At 38.7% G+C, this 16,898-nt stretch overlaps 1 protein-coding gene across 2 annotated transcripts in view; it reads right to left on the bottom strand.

Moving 5' to 3' along the window:
• The window catches only part of TMEM63A (transmembrane protein 63A), a 30,099-nt gene extending 13,501 nt beyond the window's left edge, over nt 1–16,598 (bottom strand). The window contains exons 1-13 of one of the 2 annotated variants that reach the window (XM_005427019.3): nt 16,108–16,598; nt 15,221–15,417; nt 13,267–13,346; nt 11,730–11,793; nt 10,513–10,550; nt 9,250–9,392; nt 6,825–6,876; nt 5,577–5,685; nt 5,104–5,174; nt 4,313–4,393; nt 3,536–3,659; nt 3,054–3,187; nt 687–824 (exon numbers count right to left, since the gene is read on the bottom strand). In XM_005427019.3, coding sequence (XP_005427076.1) covers nt 687–824; nt 3,054–3,187; nt 3,536–3,659; nt 4,313–4,393; nt 5,104–5,174; nt 5,577–5,685; nt 6,825–6,876; nt 9,250–9,392; nt 10,513–10,550; nt 11,730–11,793; nt 13,267–13,346; nt 15,221–15,406 — 1,220 coding nt within the window. In that variant the 5' untranslated portion in view covers nt 15,407–15,417; nt 16,108–16,598. The remainder of the gene's footprint in view (nt 1–686; nt 825–3,053; nt 3,188–3,535; nt 3,660–4,312; nt 4,394–5,103; nt 5,175–5,576; nt 5,686–6,824; nt 6,877–9,249; nt 9,393–10,512; nt 10,551–11,729; nt 11,794–13,266; nt 13,347–15,220; nt 15,418–16,107) is intronic. The other variant, XM_031061942.1, reaches the window with a different exon arrangement.
• Between the last annotated feature and the right edge of the window lie 300 nt (nt 16,599–16,898).

The raw sequence follows: 16,898 nt of genomic DNA, 5'->3' as shown, positions 1-16,898 counted from the left end.
TCAAATTTGCAAACGCTGCATCTCTTCCTGCCATATTAAAACAGCAACTGTAGATTTTAAACAAGTTCAGTTCTTAAATGTTATTTGAGATGGTTGCCAAAAGGACTGGAATGATTTGAGCACCAGGCAAAGCCAAATATTCAGAACAAACAAAACAGGGATACAGATGTTCAGTCACATCCCTGATTATGATGAGTCTTCTTGTGAACTTGGCATATCCCTGGGTCCCTCTTCTTCAAGGTGAAGGGAAGAAAAGGAAAAGAACAGGAAGAAGACACACCAGAGCTTACAGAGTGGACCAAGTAATGCTCATCACATGGCAACTCAGAAAAATATATACATATTTTGAGGATACTCAGCACTAAAACCAAGTTGCTTCCCTCAGATCTTAACAGTAGATATGCACTAGCCCCCAAAAAAAGGAAATACTGAGGGGCAGATATAAACAGGATTGGATTATTTTTAAATTTTGGGGTGGAGAAACTCTAGTCCATTACCCCTGTAATGCCCACAGACCCCAAGGTCAATGAAGAACATGAGTAATGAAAATAAAGAGGCAGATCAGCCACATTCCTACATAAAGTTTTATTTTAGGGTTAAAAAAACCCACGCTCATCCCTGTTTGTCCTGTGCCCATTCTTATTCTACATTATCACTAACAAATGGATGTAAGAGAAGAATCTTACCAACAAATATTCTCAGGGTAAGGAGCATATGTAACCTCCCAGCTGGATACACACAGCTCCCTGCTGTAGGGTGATGGCTGGGGTTCTCCTTTACACTTAATGCTCTGACATTTGCAGGCATTGAAGTCCTTAAGGATGCTGTAAAGAAAGAAAAGGAAGATTTTTCCATTTTTTAACACCTGAAAATGCTAAATATGTAATGAGAATGTCTGGGAATAGTGATAAAGGATTTTGAGTTTTTTATTTATTTTAATAACCTGTGATCAAGATAGAGCTCAAACAACACTGTAATATATTATGCATTAATGACCATTATTTAAACAGTTGCTACCACAGGCCTGAGATCTGTTTTGTTAGAAATAAAAAACAGTCTTGGTTTAAACTGTTTACTGCTTCTACCAACATGAACAACAGCAATGAGTCATATTAAAAAAAATAAAAATCAAAGCCTGAGAGCATTGGAAAAAAATAAAAGACAGACAGTTTCCTAAACACATCTTTACATAATACAGCTGTCTTCAAATCAAAGTAGACTATGAAATGAGACTGCAGACTAATCTTTTACGCTAGTATCAAAACCAGCCAATTTTGCCTTGAGTACCAATTCTCAGAAGAATTTTTAGCATGCTGGTATCCTCACAATTTAAAATATTAGCCTCTTTCACCCACTTCTAAAATAATCACAGCGCTTAATTCCATCTTCCAATATTATGAGTCGACTGACACTCAAAATATTTAAAGAAAATTTAAACATGCCCAGAATAAATGCTATCAAACATCTCTCAAAGGACAGCAGTAGAAGGGTGAGGAACACATTCAGAAACTATTTTATTACAGTAGCATAGAAACAATATATATTATATTTAGATGGGGTGATTCCAGAATCTGTGAATATGCTTTTTTCTCAGTTGTGGTCTTAACATAAAGAAGGCAGAGAACCACACACAAGAACACCAAACTAACAAACACAACCCTCAACCCCCCAGACCTTTTCCTTACCAGAATTCAAGCAGTGATGTCAGATTGCCAGCATCTTGCAGCAGCAAGTATTTAAGACAGTTGATTATTCTTTGATAGATTATTTTTAAAAATACATACAGAGCAAGTTTTAGCCATCATTAAAAAGCTTCTACAACCACCTGAGCCTCCAGAACCTCACTTCTGGTGTCCTGTTTCTCTCATCCAATTCAGGGCTCTGCAGAGCAAAGCATCCTAAGGACACCTAGTAATTTTCTAATTTGATGGGAGCCTCAGCTTCACACATAATTTAATCTAATTTCCCAGGGAATGGAGTCCACCACATTAATTCCAAGCTAAACAAACTAAAATATTTTCAGGTCTTGATGACTGAACTCAGAGATGCCTGCAGTGCAGCTCAGAACACTTGTTCAAGGAGGGACTAGCCCATCAAAATTGCTCATAACACATCAGTAGCTAGAGAAGGAACTTGAGTGCTTATTTCTTCTTTCATTTTCACATCTCAAAATGTTATTTATTACAAAATTAAGAGAGGAGGCAGATTTCATCACACAATCACTACTCAATGAAAGAGTAGCAAGCAAAACTTTCTCTGATATACCAAATCTTGCAAGAAATTCTACATCCTGGACTTCCTTGAAAAACAGCCTCAAAAACTGTCTCTCTAACATGACTTGAAGGCCAAAAGAATGCAGACAATTTAAACTACAGAGGCTAAGAACAGAAAAAAGCATGATGTGTTATGCTGCAATACAAATCTTATTCTGCTTCCCTTTACCCATTTTGTGTTAGCAAAAGATATTTACAGAATGCCAACAGAACATGAGAGGCTACACATATTTTTCCCTGCAAATGACTGAATAAAAGCACAAAACAACTTCTGTTATTAGGTCTAAACATATATCTATAACAACAGGTAAGAGATATAGAGAATATGTGTTTCTCTCCCCTGTGGCCAGGTCCCTCACTGAGCCTACCCTGCTGAGATGACTTAACTGGCAGTGCAATTTGTACCCACTCTGATAGCCTGGTAATTGGACCATTTGCACAGCAGAAAATGGAGTTGTCAGTAACTCATATGCAAGAGCCAATTAGTAAGGCCTTCTAAAAACCTACCCTGATGGACTGGATCCCACACAGGAGAGAAAGGTTCTTTATCCCATTAAATGTCCCAAGCCTTTTAGTCCCTTAGGTAATATCTTCATTCAAAGCATAGAGGCTAAAATACATTTATGGAAAAACTTACCAGAAAGCAAAGCAGAGCAAATCCACAGAATGGTGAAAAAGAAGAAAGGAAGAACCAACATAAGCAAACAAGGGACATAAACAAGAGATCATTTGTACTATTTTAGTAAAAAGAGAGCAAACAAGACAATGGGCAAAACTTACTAGGTTGCCATGGATTTCTCTTGAAACGTTACAAAGGCCATTCCCAGTGGGTTATTATGAACAGCTTGTTCCTCTTTTGAATATTCTTCCTCAAGTTCATTTCTAACTTTGGTATAATAATCTACAGCATCCTCCTGTGGGGAAATTGATGGCTGTTAGATGCAATGTACCAGATGGCCAATATCCTCATTGACACACAGTTTACACAAACCATGGTCACCCTCCCTCAGGCCACTCCCACAAATAACAAATCATGTCACGAGGCAAAGACAAGGAAGATTTTCTTCTACTTCAGTTTGTGCACAAAGATTACATTTCAAAAGTTTCAGGGAATTCCTTTCCTATGCAGTACAAGAACATGGCAGATAAGCTATGAATGAATAAAGAATTTTCTGAAGGTCAATGAAACATGACACAAACACTATTTTCTACTCCTCCAATAACCTACTTAGCTATAACTAGAGAAGAACAGAATCTCTTACCCTTTCACATCCTCTCATTTCACAGCAGCAGAATTGACCACATGGCTTAGGGTTGATTTGGACTCTCTTGCCATACTTCTGATGCAGGTGTTCATAGTAAATCAGGCTTTTTTCTGCCTGTTTTCTGCACAAAAAAAATACATCCATAACATTTTGCAAGAAAACAGTATCAACATCAAGCTTAAAAAGATTATAATCCCTGAGAGGAAAAAATTACGCCAAGCACTGATAGCAAATTAATCAGTCACCAAAGATATTTTCATGCAGTTTATTTTGGTTACTTATACAATTATTTGCAAGTTTGTATAACATTATACAGCCTACATGTAGTGAAGTTCTAGGACTACTCACTACTTGTAGTGAGGGTCCAGGAAAAACAACAACCCAATGTTATTCTTGAGAGCCCAGAAGACAACACTTGTCTCTCCTGTGATCAGTACCTCTGGCCAAAGAAGCAGGGTTAACAGTTATTAATTCAATAGTTCAGTTTTTCACTTTGCCTGTCTATAAATAATTAAGTACATACATACATAAATAATCAGCAAATCAAAACTTAATTTAGGCAACACACAACACATCACACCAACAAGAGATGGGCTGAGCCCCATAAACCCCTTCAAAACACAGCTGAATCTAACTGAAGTCCAGACCAGAACTTGAAGAGCAGAATCCACCTTTAGGATACACCAGGTTAGTACTGCTGGTGCATGTTGATTAAGGACTAGCAAAACATTCAAAGAATTATGCTAAATTTGTGTAGGTTACAAAAACAAGTACCTTTTTTTGAAAAGGTTAATAAGCCTGGCTACATCATAACACAGCTGCACCTCCAGCACAGTGCAGGTTGGGTAGGCATCCCTGAAAGGAAGCAGCACATGAGAACAATAAGAGCAGAGAGTACAGTGAAGAAACTGTTTCAAGAGCAGCACTGGTATCTAACTGACATCTCATCACTCATTTAATTTCTGAATGAGGTAACAGAGAGCAGAGACTTCCACAGACAGCCATTGGAGGTTACTCAATATGAGATGCACAGCTTTATTCCAAGTAGAAGTTGCGTGGGGGCATGACTGGAAAGTGTGGATACAGAGACACTTGCTTAAATTCTGATTTAAAGATCAGTTAACTAACCTGATTGAAATATAATATTTTCTGAATAGCAGTGCAAAATTTAAAAAAATTTATGTGCTTGGGCAGGGAAAACTACCAGGCCAATTCTACATCTCCCATTCCTAAACAAAGATGGAAAGAAACATTTTACAAGGCCATGTAGTGACAGCATAAGGGAGAATTACTTCAAACAAAAAGAAAATAGGTTTAGATTAGGTATTAGGAGGAACTGCTTCACTGTGAGGGCAGTGAGGCCCTGGAACAGGTTGCTCAGAGAAGTTGTGGATGCCCCATACCTGGAAGTGTTCAGCATCATGTTGGATGGGGCTCTGAGCAATCTGGTCTAGTGGAAGGTGTCCCTATCCATGGCAGGGAATTGGAACTTGATGATTTTTAAGGTCCCTTCCAAGCCAAACCACTCCATGACTCCAATGTTATCACTCAAGTGTGGAACTTACGTGAAATGGTTTTGCACGATCTCTTCACTCGCATTTTTTGGAAGACCAGTTATGAACAATGTGCACTTAACCTGGGAGAGAAAACGTAATTACATTTTTGCATACAATCAAAATTATATTTTGATAAAATACATTGCAAAAGAGAAAACAAGAATGTAAAGAAGGCCAAGACACAGCACAATTAGCTGTGTAGTAGAGCAGGAAAAAGGTAGGTAATTCTGATTTTGGTGGGAACTCATCTATTTGAGACAGCACCTTCTACATTGGTAACAGGTTACAGCAAAATTTCACAAATCCCTCCCCAACCCCCTTCTCTCCATTTGTTTTCACAATTCATTCAGTAGAGCATTGCTTTCAGTCAATTCCTTCACTTTTATGTCACATTCTAGCATGCAGGAGGCACCTTAGCAATTTGCTTTTTAGCATTATCCATTGGCAAATACACTTCTTTTCACTCCAATACAGACACTTACTATGTTTTCTTCTTTATATGTGACATACTTCATGTGATGTCTCATGAAGACAACAGTCAGAATCAGGTAAACAACAGCAAAAACTGTGTGCAGCCAAAGAAGATTATTGCTGTCAGACAAAACAGAAATATGAGAAACAGGAAGAACCAATTGTCCAGTTGATACAAGCAGCCATCAGAATGATAATCAGATCAAAACCTCTCACTGAACATAAAACAAGGAAAAAAGGCAGCTACTGGTAGTCAGTCACCCCTATGCAGATGCCTTGGACAGCCAACAGGATTATTTGCTTCTCATAAAATTCTATGTGCCATGGAGCTGAAAAGAAAACAGATGCTCTACGACATGGGCATATTTAGGCAGTGTTTGGCTTTTACTTTCTCATTCAGATGGCATATATGACATATGATGCTATTTGCCAAAATGTTTGCTATTTACTTTATTATTTACTGTGCTGAGTGCATAATTAAACTCTTCTTGAACACAATCCTTACTCAAATTGAAAACAGCCTCATACAGGGAGGAAATTCTCTCTTCTGATATCTCCTTCTTCAAAGCTTACAGAAGTTCTGCTCTGTGAACAGCTCTTCTGTTTTGTAAAGAGCATTAATAATTGCAATTAAACTAAAATACAGGAACCTATTTTACAGATTAAAAAACTCCAACAGAGTAAAAAAATCCCTATTAGTTGTTTGGTTTCATAACATGGTTAAACAAAACAGAAATTCTATTGGACATAGTGCCAGGAATGGATGTGGATTGATCAAGAATAAATCAGAAGATTTGTGCAGCTTAGTACTTCAACTATTTTACAGACTTTTAAAAACCATTGAAGTAATTTTAATTGTAATCTCAGATAGGAGAGATATGCACACACATAAATCTAATGTAAGGGAATTTAAATCATCCCAGCTGCAGATTCCAGTAAAGCTATCAGCTTTACATTCCTTCTGAAGCATGGTTTCCTTTAATGGGGAAATTTCTGAAAAGAATATCACTGGGTGTGCAGTCATTAGCCAAGAGAAACACGTGGTGTAAGAAGTGAGAGCTGAGAGACCAGAAGCCCAATCTCAGGATTTCTTAACAGCACTGCAAGTTCACAGCCTGAAGCAGAGCATATCCCAGTTTCAGTTGACAGACAGGGATCAAGTTATTCCAAGCCCATGAACCATGCTGCAATATCAATTCTTGTGTTTAGAGACCATGAAGGAAACAGACATCAGCATAGAGGGACTCTGCAAGACTCACCTGGTTTGTAAATTTACTATAGTTGTTCTTCCAAAACTATAGGGATCTTTATCTAAGAAGAACAAGAACAAGTAGGAAAATTAACTGGTGCAACACTTACTGCCACAAAGTCATCTTTTATTCTAATTTTTAAAGAAGTTGATATATTTCTTTTTAATGCTGAGCAAGTTCATTGATAAAATGACTTAGAATCATAGTCAATGCTGGTTTATTCTGCCTGTGTTTTAAAGTTAGAAAAGGCACCCCTAGATTATACCACATTCAAGTCATCAAGAAAAACAGTAGAGTGTTTTGAAAATCTATACATTAGATCTTTGAAGCAGTTCTCTTTCTCCCTCCAATCTCCCTTCATGTCCATTAACAATGTTGCTGAGGGATTGAACATTTTTCCTTCACGCTTTTCTTTCATCTTAACTGATTTCTTATCTCAGGCTTTTAAATTGCATTAATTCAGTGTTGACAAAACAGTGCTGACAACATTGGTAAGGTCAAAAATGGGTTTACATGACATTATTTCAATAGACTGCCAAGTATTAAAAAAATTATAATGCAAGTGAGGGAAAATTGAGCAAATGATGACAAAGGAAAAGGAGTTTAGTGTCTTTAGAAAGCCAAACAATCCTTCCAGCCCAGACTGTTAAACCACAAGTTGTGATTGCAAGTCATCACAACTGAAAGAACTGCAAATGCACAAAATCAGCTTACAGTGGAAGAGGAGGAAGAAGGGGAGAGATACTAAAATTTGGTTTCTGCTGTATTTCCTAGACTCACAAAGGTTAAAGCGGAAAAACAGAAGCTATATTGTCCTGCTTTAATAATAAGCTCATTTTAATATAACAAGAGAATTGCCAAGAAAGAGCTCATAAAAAAGGGAGGTCAGAGACAGAAGTGCCAAAGGTAAACAATACAAAAAGGAAAAGGTACAATGTGTCCTATTACAGACAAGAGCTATGTCACAAGGCTCTTAAAAACCATGAACAACACTTTCAACACGATCTTGAGGAGATTGATACAAAGCTAGGTAGGAAATGGGATTGTAAGGGCTCATAATCAGAAATAGAAGAATGTATAAACAGAGTTTAAGAGAGATCTCACTCAAAGAACTCAGATTTCCCATCAGCAAACTGAATGGCAAACTAGAGGACATTGCAAGTGCCTCACTGGAAGACATAATGAGGACTAGACTTCAAGAAACATGAAATGAACTTTATCTAGTCAGCATTGACAAAGTCTCTGCAAGATTTGTCCAATTTTGAGACATAAACCAAGGCATAAAGGAGCAATGGCAGACAGTGTAGCTAGATTAAAACAAAAATTCAAGGCATGGCTGACGATTTTATGATCAGCCAAATGGAAAACATTTCTCATTAGAGACCAAATTAACTGGTTTGCTTATGAGAAAGAGGAAAAAGCAGATAAAAAATGTTTATCATTCTCAAGCAGCTACAAGGATTTTGTAAAGAGGAAAAGAATAGTCTATTCTCTCCAGTGACAGATAAAAAAGTTGATTTTAAATTAATTGAAGCAAAAGAGGTTCAGGCTGGATACTAGAAAAAGATTTCTCAGCTGTGAAGATGTATTCCATTGACAATCACCACCAATAAAAACCATAATGATCAACACCAGTTAAGAGGGCATGGGTAAAGTTAATCCTGACTTGAGCCTTTTTAAGTCTTGTCATCTAAGTCTTATCTTGTTTCTGACAACTGTTTAAAGAGCCCCATACAATCACACAAATTTCACATCAGACTGAGGGGGTGTGTTGGGCTTGTGTGGCCAGGTTTAGGTAACAGAGGGGCTACAGGGGTGGATTCTGTGAGAAGCTGCCAGAAGCTTCCCCATGTCCAAAAGAGCCAATTCCAGCCAGCTCCAGGACAGACCCACTGCTGGATGAGGCTAAGCCAATTAGGAATGATAGTAACACCTCCATGATAACATGAAAAATGTTCTTGTGCAGATCTAACTGCAGGCAGAGAAGAGCAGAGTGAGAATATGTGAGAGGAACAACTCTGCAGACGCCAAGGTCAGTACAGAAGGAAGGGCAGGAGGTGCTCCAGGCACCAGAGCTGAGGTTTCCCTGCAGCCCATGGTGCAGAACCATGGGGATGCAGAGATCCACCTGCAGCCCATGGAGAAGACCTACGCTGCAGAGACCAGGGGACCCATGGAGAGAGGAGCCCATGCTGGAGCAGCTTTCCTGGTGGGACTTGTGACCCCGTGGGGTGTTCATGCTGTGCATGAAGGACTGCACCCTGTAGAAGAGTGACTTATGGTGCAGCAGTTTGTGAAGATGGCATCCAGCCAGAGTCAACCCACTAGAGTGGTTAAAACACCTTCTTATAAACTTAACCAAAAAAAAAATCCTAAAGAGTTTTTGTTATTGTATAAAGAACTGTTCTAAGAACACAAAAGAATAAATTCTTACCAAGCAGATCACCTGAGAGATTGACAGGCAATATCACACACACAGACAAAATGCTGATGGCAATCAGCAGGCAGATGATGTGGCGCTGGAAGGCGAGGTAATGGATGGCATCTTCCCCACACCTCTCGTGGATCTCATCATCACTGCATCAGCCAGAAAAACACATGGTCAGATTAAGTAATCTTCTTGGGAGTGGCTTACGAACACACATTAGATCCTCAGTCTATTCAGTGACATCCCCATTCCCATCAATCCCTACTGTGTTCTTTCATATGTAAATTCAGGTTCCAAAAGTGCGTTTTTCTTGTGCAATGCCACTACACAAAACTTAACACTAGGGAATTTAAAATTGAAACAGTAATCTGAAAAGCAAACACGAATCCAAATTCTTTTGGACTAGAAGAGGACAAAGTCTTTTGCTGTGACCTCCTGCTTTATCCAGTCACAAGCCTAGCTCTCCAAATTTAAGATCAGTGACAGTATCCACTCATCCCCATAAAGGCCCCCTAGGAGGCAAATTACAACAGAACCACCTCACTCTTATGACACCCAGCTAACAGGAGATAGAAAAGGCTTTGGAATGAACTCTCACCATCTCTCCACTGCCAGCAGATTAGATCATCAGAATAGGAGAACTTAGAAAAGGAAGGAACTGAACTAGCAAAAATGGAGAAGGACAGGCTTAACCCCCACCCCTTTCATATTTCAGTGTATCCAAACTAGAAATTGATTTTTAAAGTCATGGTCTACTAAGCCCCAAGAGACATAAAGAACACACATCACATGTCTAACATTCAGTTTCTGGGAAGCACTGGGATGGACTTTCCCTAGTTAGTCAATTCCAGCCCCAGCCACCAGTTCTCCACAGAAACCCTTGCAGGGAAATCCCACTGCCTGCCTGGGGCCCTGCTGGCTTCAAACAGGGGAACACCCACGAGGCACTCTTTGAAGAGTAAAATCCTAGAGTGTAATTATTAGCTCTGAATCCATATAAATACTATAGATTCACACACTGTCCCAAGATTGGCAAGTCCCTGGGCTTCTAGCAGGACAACTATACCCTGAAAAAGTATTCCCATAAGTTGACCTTGTTTTCACTTCCTTTTTTCAACCAACCAGAGGCACCTGTATCAATGCTTGTATTAAAACTCTATCTACTCAAATGGGAAAATAACCCCCAAAATTTTGGAATGAAAACCACCTTTCTAAATTAAAAAAGATCAAAGCAAACCACAACTCACTATTTCTGCTTCATATACTTACTGCATCCGAAAAGCAGATGTAATCCAAGAACAAAACCCCTATAAATAAAATAAAATAAAATTTTAAAAAAGAAGTTTTTAGAAGCTGACATAAAAAAATAGAGTCTAATCCATCCAATTAAGATAAGTCTTTCTATTGAGACAATATCTTAGCTAAAAAGCTGGTAGTTTGCTGCTCTGAAATACAAGGGACTAATACAAGTTAATCAGTGAAATGCTTGTTAAAAACACTGCTGTGATTACACTAAAAGAAAGGCTTCTTATATAGGCTTACAAATCCCCCAGTGAAACTGGATAGCAGAATTCACATCTCACTGAGCATCCCACAATGGTTCAAAAAAACCCCTTCTCTCTCAAAAGGGCTCCTCTTTCAAATGAACATTATCCAACTAAATAGACACGTGTTACTCCACAGCTAAAGTTGCTTTATGGTTTTAAAAAGATGGAGTAAAGTACACAAATAGCAGAGCAATCCTCATCAACCACTAGTATGCTTTTGATGCTCATACAAATAATTAATTGCAAGGCTAGATATTAAGTTGATGCATGTATATATAAAATGTTGAAAACTTAGGATGCCACCGCTGGACAACTCTTGCATGGCTCATTCTGAAGTTGCAACACAAAATTATAGGAGTGTACCAATTCAACAACTTCAGAAAGACCATGGAGGGAGCCAGTTATTGGCCAAAATATTACCCTCCACTTCAAACCATTTTGATTATTGAGAGTGCATAACATTATTATTAGCCTCACACTTGCATCCAGTTTTCTCAACACTGTGAGGAAAACAATGTACTGTAAAGAACAACTAAGTATTATTTGCAATGCGAACTCAATGTAACTTTTTGAACTGTCATCCCAGTACAAATTATCTGCTAGTCTTTTTTTTACTCTCCCCTCCCCCTTTGAAACACTAACATATAGTCCCTCTCTAAATTAAAAAAAAAAAAAAAAACAAAAAAAAACCCAAAAAAACAATAAAACAACAAATCAGACTTAGAAACAATGACACAAGATACAGGTTTTATGATATGGCAATAGTTGATCAGGAAACAGAGATTATGCATGGTTCTATAAAAACACAGTAAACAATGCACTATTAATTTTTGCATAGAGGTGAACTTCCAGTTTAATGATGGTTCATTGAACTAGATGGAATGGCAAATTCCAGCAGATTCCATTCAGAAAGTATTATCAGAACTCTAGAATATTTACCTTATCATATTCAAGATCTTCAGGTACTGATGATGACGTTGACAACCGGTTATATCTTGATTCACTAAAACACATGAAATGATGCATTTAAGTGTCTTTAACAACAGATGATGGAGTTTTACAGAATTATTTCAACTTTAACAATTCTGACTAAGGGATGTAGTACAAACACACTTTTTCACTTATGAAAGCTGTGCTTTTCACCCTGTAGCACATGGCTGATTATAGTAACTTGTGTATGTCTCCTGTTGAACAGAGAGGACCTGTGAGCTCCTGACATGAGAGCACAACTGAGCTTAAAAGAAAATAACATTTTATCAGGATATTAAAGCCACAGTGATGTAACAGAATGCAACACAGGTTTGAGAACCTAGCCAGGATCAGATTTGCAAGCTGGCTTCCTGTTGGATTTTCCTCACTACAAGACATCACTTTTTTCCCTCCACTTTTCTTCCTTTATGGTACAGCCATTATTCACAATTTCTCTTCACAACTAAATCCCTGCGAAGCCAACTCCTCGCACAAACAGTCCTGTAGCAAGGCTAGAAACATTTAGAAACTCTGTAGCCCTCAAAAGTAGCAGAGTGCCTGTTTTCAGTTTGTTGCTAAAAAGAAATGTTGCAATGGTAATTACGGGAGGCCACCTGTCAGAATGGAGTGTGTTCCTGGGTGTCTCTGTAATTGTGGCCAGCAGGCTCAGCTCACAGTCCAGCAGGACAAAAACAGAGGCTCCTGGGTGTCTGACTGCTCCAGCCTGTTGGTCCCATGCCTCCACAGCACCTTCATGACTGCTGCCTCAGCCAGCTGGATTAAAGCCTTCTCAGTTATTGCCCATTCCATTTTGCATCATCTATCTTTCACAACTGTTCATAGATTACACCTAAAACCAGGGTTTGAGCTCTTTCCAGTTGCTCAGTTGTGAATTTACCACAATTTGATTGCACCAGGAAGAGGCTTGCTGTTAAAAGCTTCCCCACTTCACGCACAGACAGTTTGGATTTTAAACATCCCAACATATCATCCCACATTAAAAAAAAAAAAAATTAAAAAATGCTCATTTGAAATATTACTACAAATCAGTGAAGAATTTCAGAAACCTGAAAAAGTCAGTTTTTCTTTTTGAACTCTTGGGAGATTTTGTGGCACAGGCTGTGCAGGGAGCCCTGGGAATACACTGGGCTTCAGCCAAGATAAACAGAATGGTTAATATCCTTCTGTACAGAAGCACAGTGCAAACATCAATGTGCAGCATGTCAGCAGACAAGCAGCCTCTTTCCTTCCCTCCACTTCCTTAACTCACAGCTGTAGGATGAAATTCATGGCAATGGAAACCCAGGACTTATGGCTGAAACCATGGACAATAACTCTCTGAGGAGGATGTATTCACACAAAGCAGTGTGAGGACATTTTTAACAAACATGTGCAAGTGATTACAAGCATATTTAATTGATATAAATGCACCTAATATAAGCCACACTTACTGTACTTTCCTCCCCAAATGATTCAACAAGTCAGTCTGATTACATATTTTTTTTACCTTTCAACTTCTGACACCAGAGCAACACGACCATAGTCCCAGAATCTCTTTCTTATAATGGAAAACAGTAATATTAAAATCTAGAAAATAAAAAAGGAGATATTAAAATATTTATTTCTCCCATTTCAAAATAATCATTCTTAGGTGTGTAAGAACTGACCAAAAATGCTGTCCTAGCTCCTAAATCAATTATCATATGCCAGCCAACTCAGTGGCGGCCATGCTACAGACCAACCTGTCTGGGACCAAAACTACCCATCCCTGATCTCTGCAATGTATTTTTATCTGCCCCCTGTATTTTCACTTTTTGAAAGGGACAGAGAAAACAAGAAAAAAGCTCCATCACTGAGTATTTCATAGCTTAATATCTTTTCTTTTCTTTTTTTTTTTTTTAAACAAGTTCCTCTACAAAAAGCAATGAAGTGACAGGGCCTGTTTTCTTTGCATATGTAGCATACACCCTCACTTTCTGGTTCCTCCTCCATCCCATGGAATTTCTTATTCTGAACAACCTGTTTGGCTGGAAAGTGGTGCGAGTGATATAATTTACTGGGATCAAATACTGACTGGCCAGCCAGGATACACGACCAGATTATCTCTGTGTCAAGATTACACAGCTCCATTTCCACATTTCACAATTAATATAACCTTCTTATGAGAGCCTTCCTTCTTCACCTGGTCATTAAACTTCATGCAAGCAGGAAAACTCTCTAGATTCTTCACAACTCTGGTTGAAATTGGCTGTAGTATTCTACAGTTATTAGGCAGAACTGCCAGATAAAAATGGGAAGAGAATGAAATATATAAACTTCACTTCCTTTGGAAACCAACCTAGAAATAACATATCAGAAACCCATCAACTGACAGTTACTAAAAGGATATGCAGGAAAAATGTCATGAAAATAAGAATACAGGACCTGATAGATAATTTTCAGTACTTGATATTTGAAGAAAAGAGGAGCATTCTGCACTGCACCCAACTCTCTACCTAACCCTGCCTGAGTGCGGAGTTCAACAGCAATGAACTCAAAAGCAGACTCAGTGTCTTAAAACTGAGCCACAGCTTTTAAAAGAAGGCAAGCACTTCAAGTGAATCTTATTAAATGCTGTGCCACTGGTGACACAGTGCTGTAAATACTGTACACCCTCAGAAAATGGATTTATGGTAGCATACACCAAATCAACAGCAAAGAATGCCACTAAATAACTTTGAGGAATATCCTTTACATTCCTACAGAAGGACCAGCTCAGAGCACAGCTACTTTAAGTTTCTTTACAGCAGATTTCTAGAACTCAGTAACTGTTATCCTTTTTGTCTATTTTACTACCATAGACCCTTTCCTCAGGCCAATTTGCAGGTCTGCAGCCCTTTTTCTGGTGGCTGAAGGCCACCTAGACCAAGCTTACAAAAATAACCACAAGTTTTAGTGCAGTTTCAGGCCTGTCCTGAAGCAACTAATCATATTCCATCTTTTCTCAGGACTGAGCTGGTCAGTACTTCATCTACAGCTTCAGAAAATCTAATCTTAAAAAGCTGTTTTTTCAAAAGACAATACAGTGTGGAAAAATTTCACAACTGAGTTAGTAATGGTGTCCCCTTCCTGAAAATGTACCCACTACTTAAACCCAAATGTTCTTGCAGTTAAGATAAAACATGAAAAATTGAGCTGCAACCACAAAATTCACTGCCCCCACAAACAGATCCTGTAAAACTCCACCCTCCCTACATCTACACATCCAACATACAGTGGCACCACCATCCCATCTGTATGCAAACATTTATCAACACTTGAAAAGCACTTTGATGCTCCCAGGATGGCCTCAACTCATTTCTTATTCTGAACATTCTCAGAAACCAAATTCCAACCCAATAAATAAGGGAATTCAGAGAACAATGTCACTTTTGAGAAGGTCAGAAGTACTTTCAATAAAAGAAATAGAAACCTGGGCTTACAAAAAAGAAGGTTACATCAAGCAGCAGGACAGTTGGGATTCCACCAAAGGTTACTCCTTGGAGCACTGTGCTGCCCTGGGCAGTGCTGTAGCAGTAAGTCTCATTTGTTCTGTTGAAAGGATCACTCCTGTTCCCAAAGATGCCTAGATGAGAATGTCCAAAACCCAGAAAATAGGAAGGGTTCATTTTTTCTATCCCTTTAAAAGAAAAAAAAAAAAAAAAGAAAGGGAAAAAGTGAAACAAACTTGTGAAAAGCCTGGTTGGTATTTGTGAGATATATTACAAGTATGAAAAGTGCAGGAAGATGCAACCAGAAAACTACTTTGGGAAAGAAGGTGCCTTTGGCAATCTCTTCCTTTCATATGTGAAATGTTTTGCAATAACTGGCAGGTTCAGCTACCAGCAGTGCCTAGACAAGAATTCCAGACATCTAGTGAACCATATTCTCTTACAGAGATCTGAGGAAAACTGCAGAAGATCCCTCCCAAAAAAAACCTTCCCTGTCATTTAATCCATAACATCTAACTGCATATTCCAGCCTGGGCTGTGATTCTAGGAATCACACAGGGTATTACATATTCCAATAACAGCAGTTTGAAAATTTTGTTCCTAGTTGATGAGCACATGTGAATGCAGCAGCTTGTGAACTTTGTATTTAAATGTCAAAGCCTTGAGATCATTGACAAATTCACCACTAATTCCACAGAAAAGAACCACTACACAAATACACGTTTCTTTCTGTTCTTGGAATATTGGGTGATTTTCCTTTTTCAAAATAATTCAACTGAAAGGCCTGCACAGCTGGCCAGTTATTGCATGTCACAAACAAGAAAGAACAAAGAGTATTTCTCAGAGAACAGACATCTGCCTCATTTTAGTCAACTGACCTGGTCAGATAACGTAGTACCATACAAGAATGCACGAGATTTGGCTATTGATACAAAGTTCTTTTTATCAGTGCAGGCAATTGCTCGTTTATTTTGGGGCTTTCCACTTCAAACATTTCCTTTCTTGGATGTTATTTACTTGCTGATTCCCAAGTATTGCTTCATGCAGAACACACTTCTGACTGATAAATTCACAGAGAAACCACTCCCCGAAAAAACTCAATCCTTCAAAAGCAAATATTCTAGGTCCTCATCACACAGGTGCAGGGCCACTGCTTTCGGGATGTTTTGCCTCTAACAGGAATGCACGTGTCTCTGACGAGATGCTGAAAACGAAACAAACACCAAAAAATACAAATAACTAAATATTCTCCTTTTAAACAGCAAGAAAACAGCATGGAGAATACTCCTCCCAAAACAGCATTTGCTAAGTGTTGGGCAGCGCCACGCGGTGAGGAAGAAATTTTGTCTCAGCTGATGTGTTTCATCACGGGAAAAAAAAAAAAAAAAAGAGAGAGAGAGAAAGAGAAAAAACCCAACAACGCCCATAAAAGTTGTGCCGTGACTCTATCCTTGCTTTCTACGGACTGAAATTTAGCGCTGCCGGAAAAGAAAGCGTTTGTGAGGAACCTTGGGGAATCTTCAGCATAAGCCCGCACGCTAAACTCCAAGCAACACGCTGGAGTTTATCAGACACTGCTTCCAACTCTCGAAAGCTGCTCTTTTTAAACAAGCCAGCCGCCAGGCAGATAAAGGGCAGGGGAAGAGCTCCCACGGGTGGGGCTGCGCCG

Source organism: Geospiza fortis, unplaced genomic scaffold (assembly GCF_000277835.1).
Source record: "Geospiza fortis unplaced genomic scaffold, GeoFor_1.0 scaffold88, whole genome shotgun sequence".
NCBI classification, from domain to species: Eukaryota; Metazoa; Chordata; class Aves; order Passeriformes; family Thraupidae; genus Geospiza; species Geospiza fortis.
This window is presented reverse-complemented; position numbering and strand designations above follow the sequence as displayed.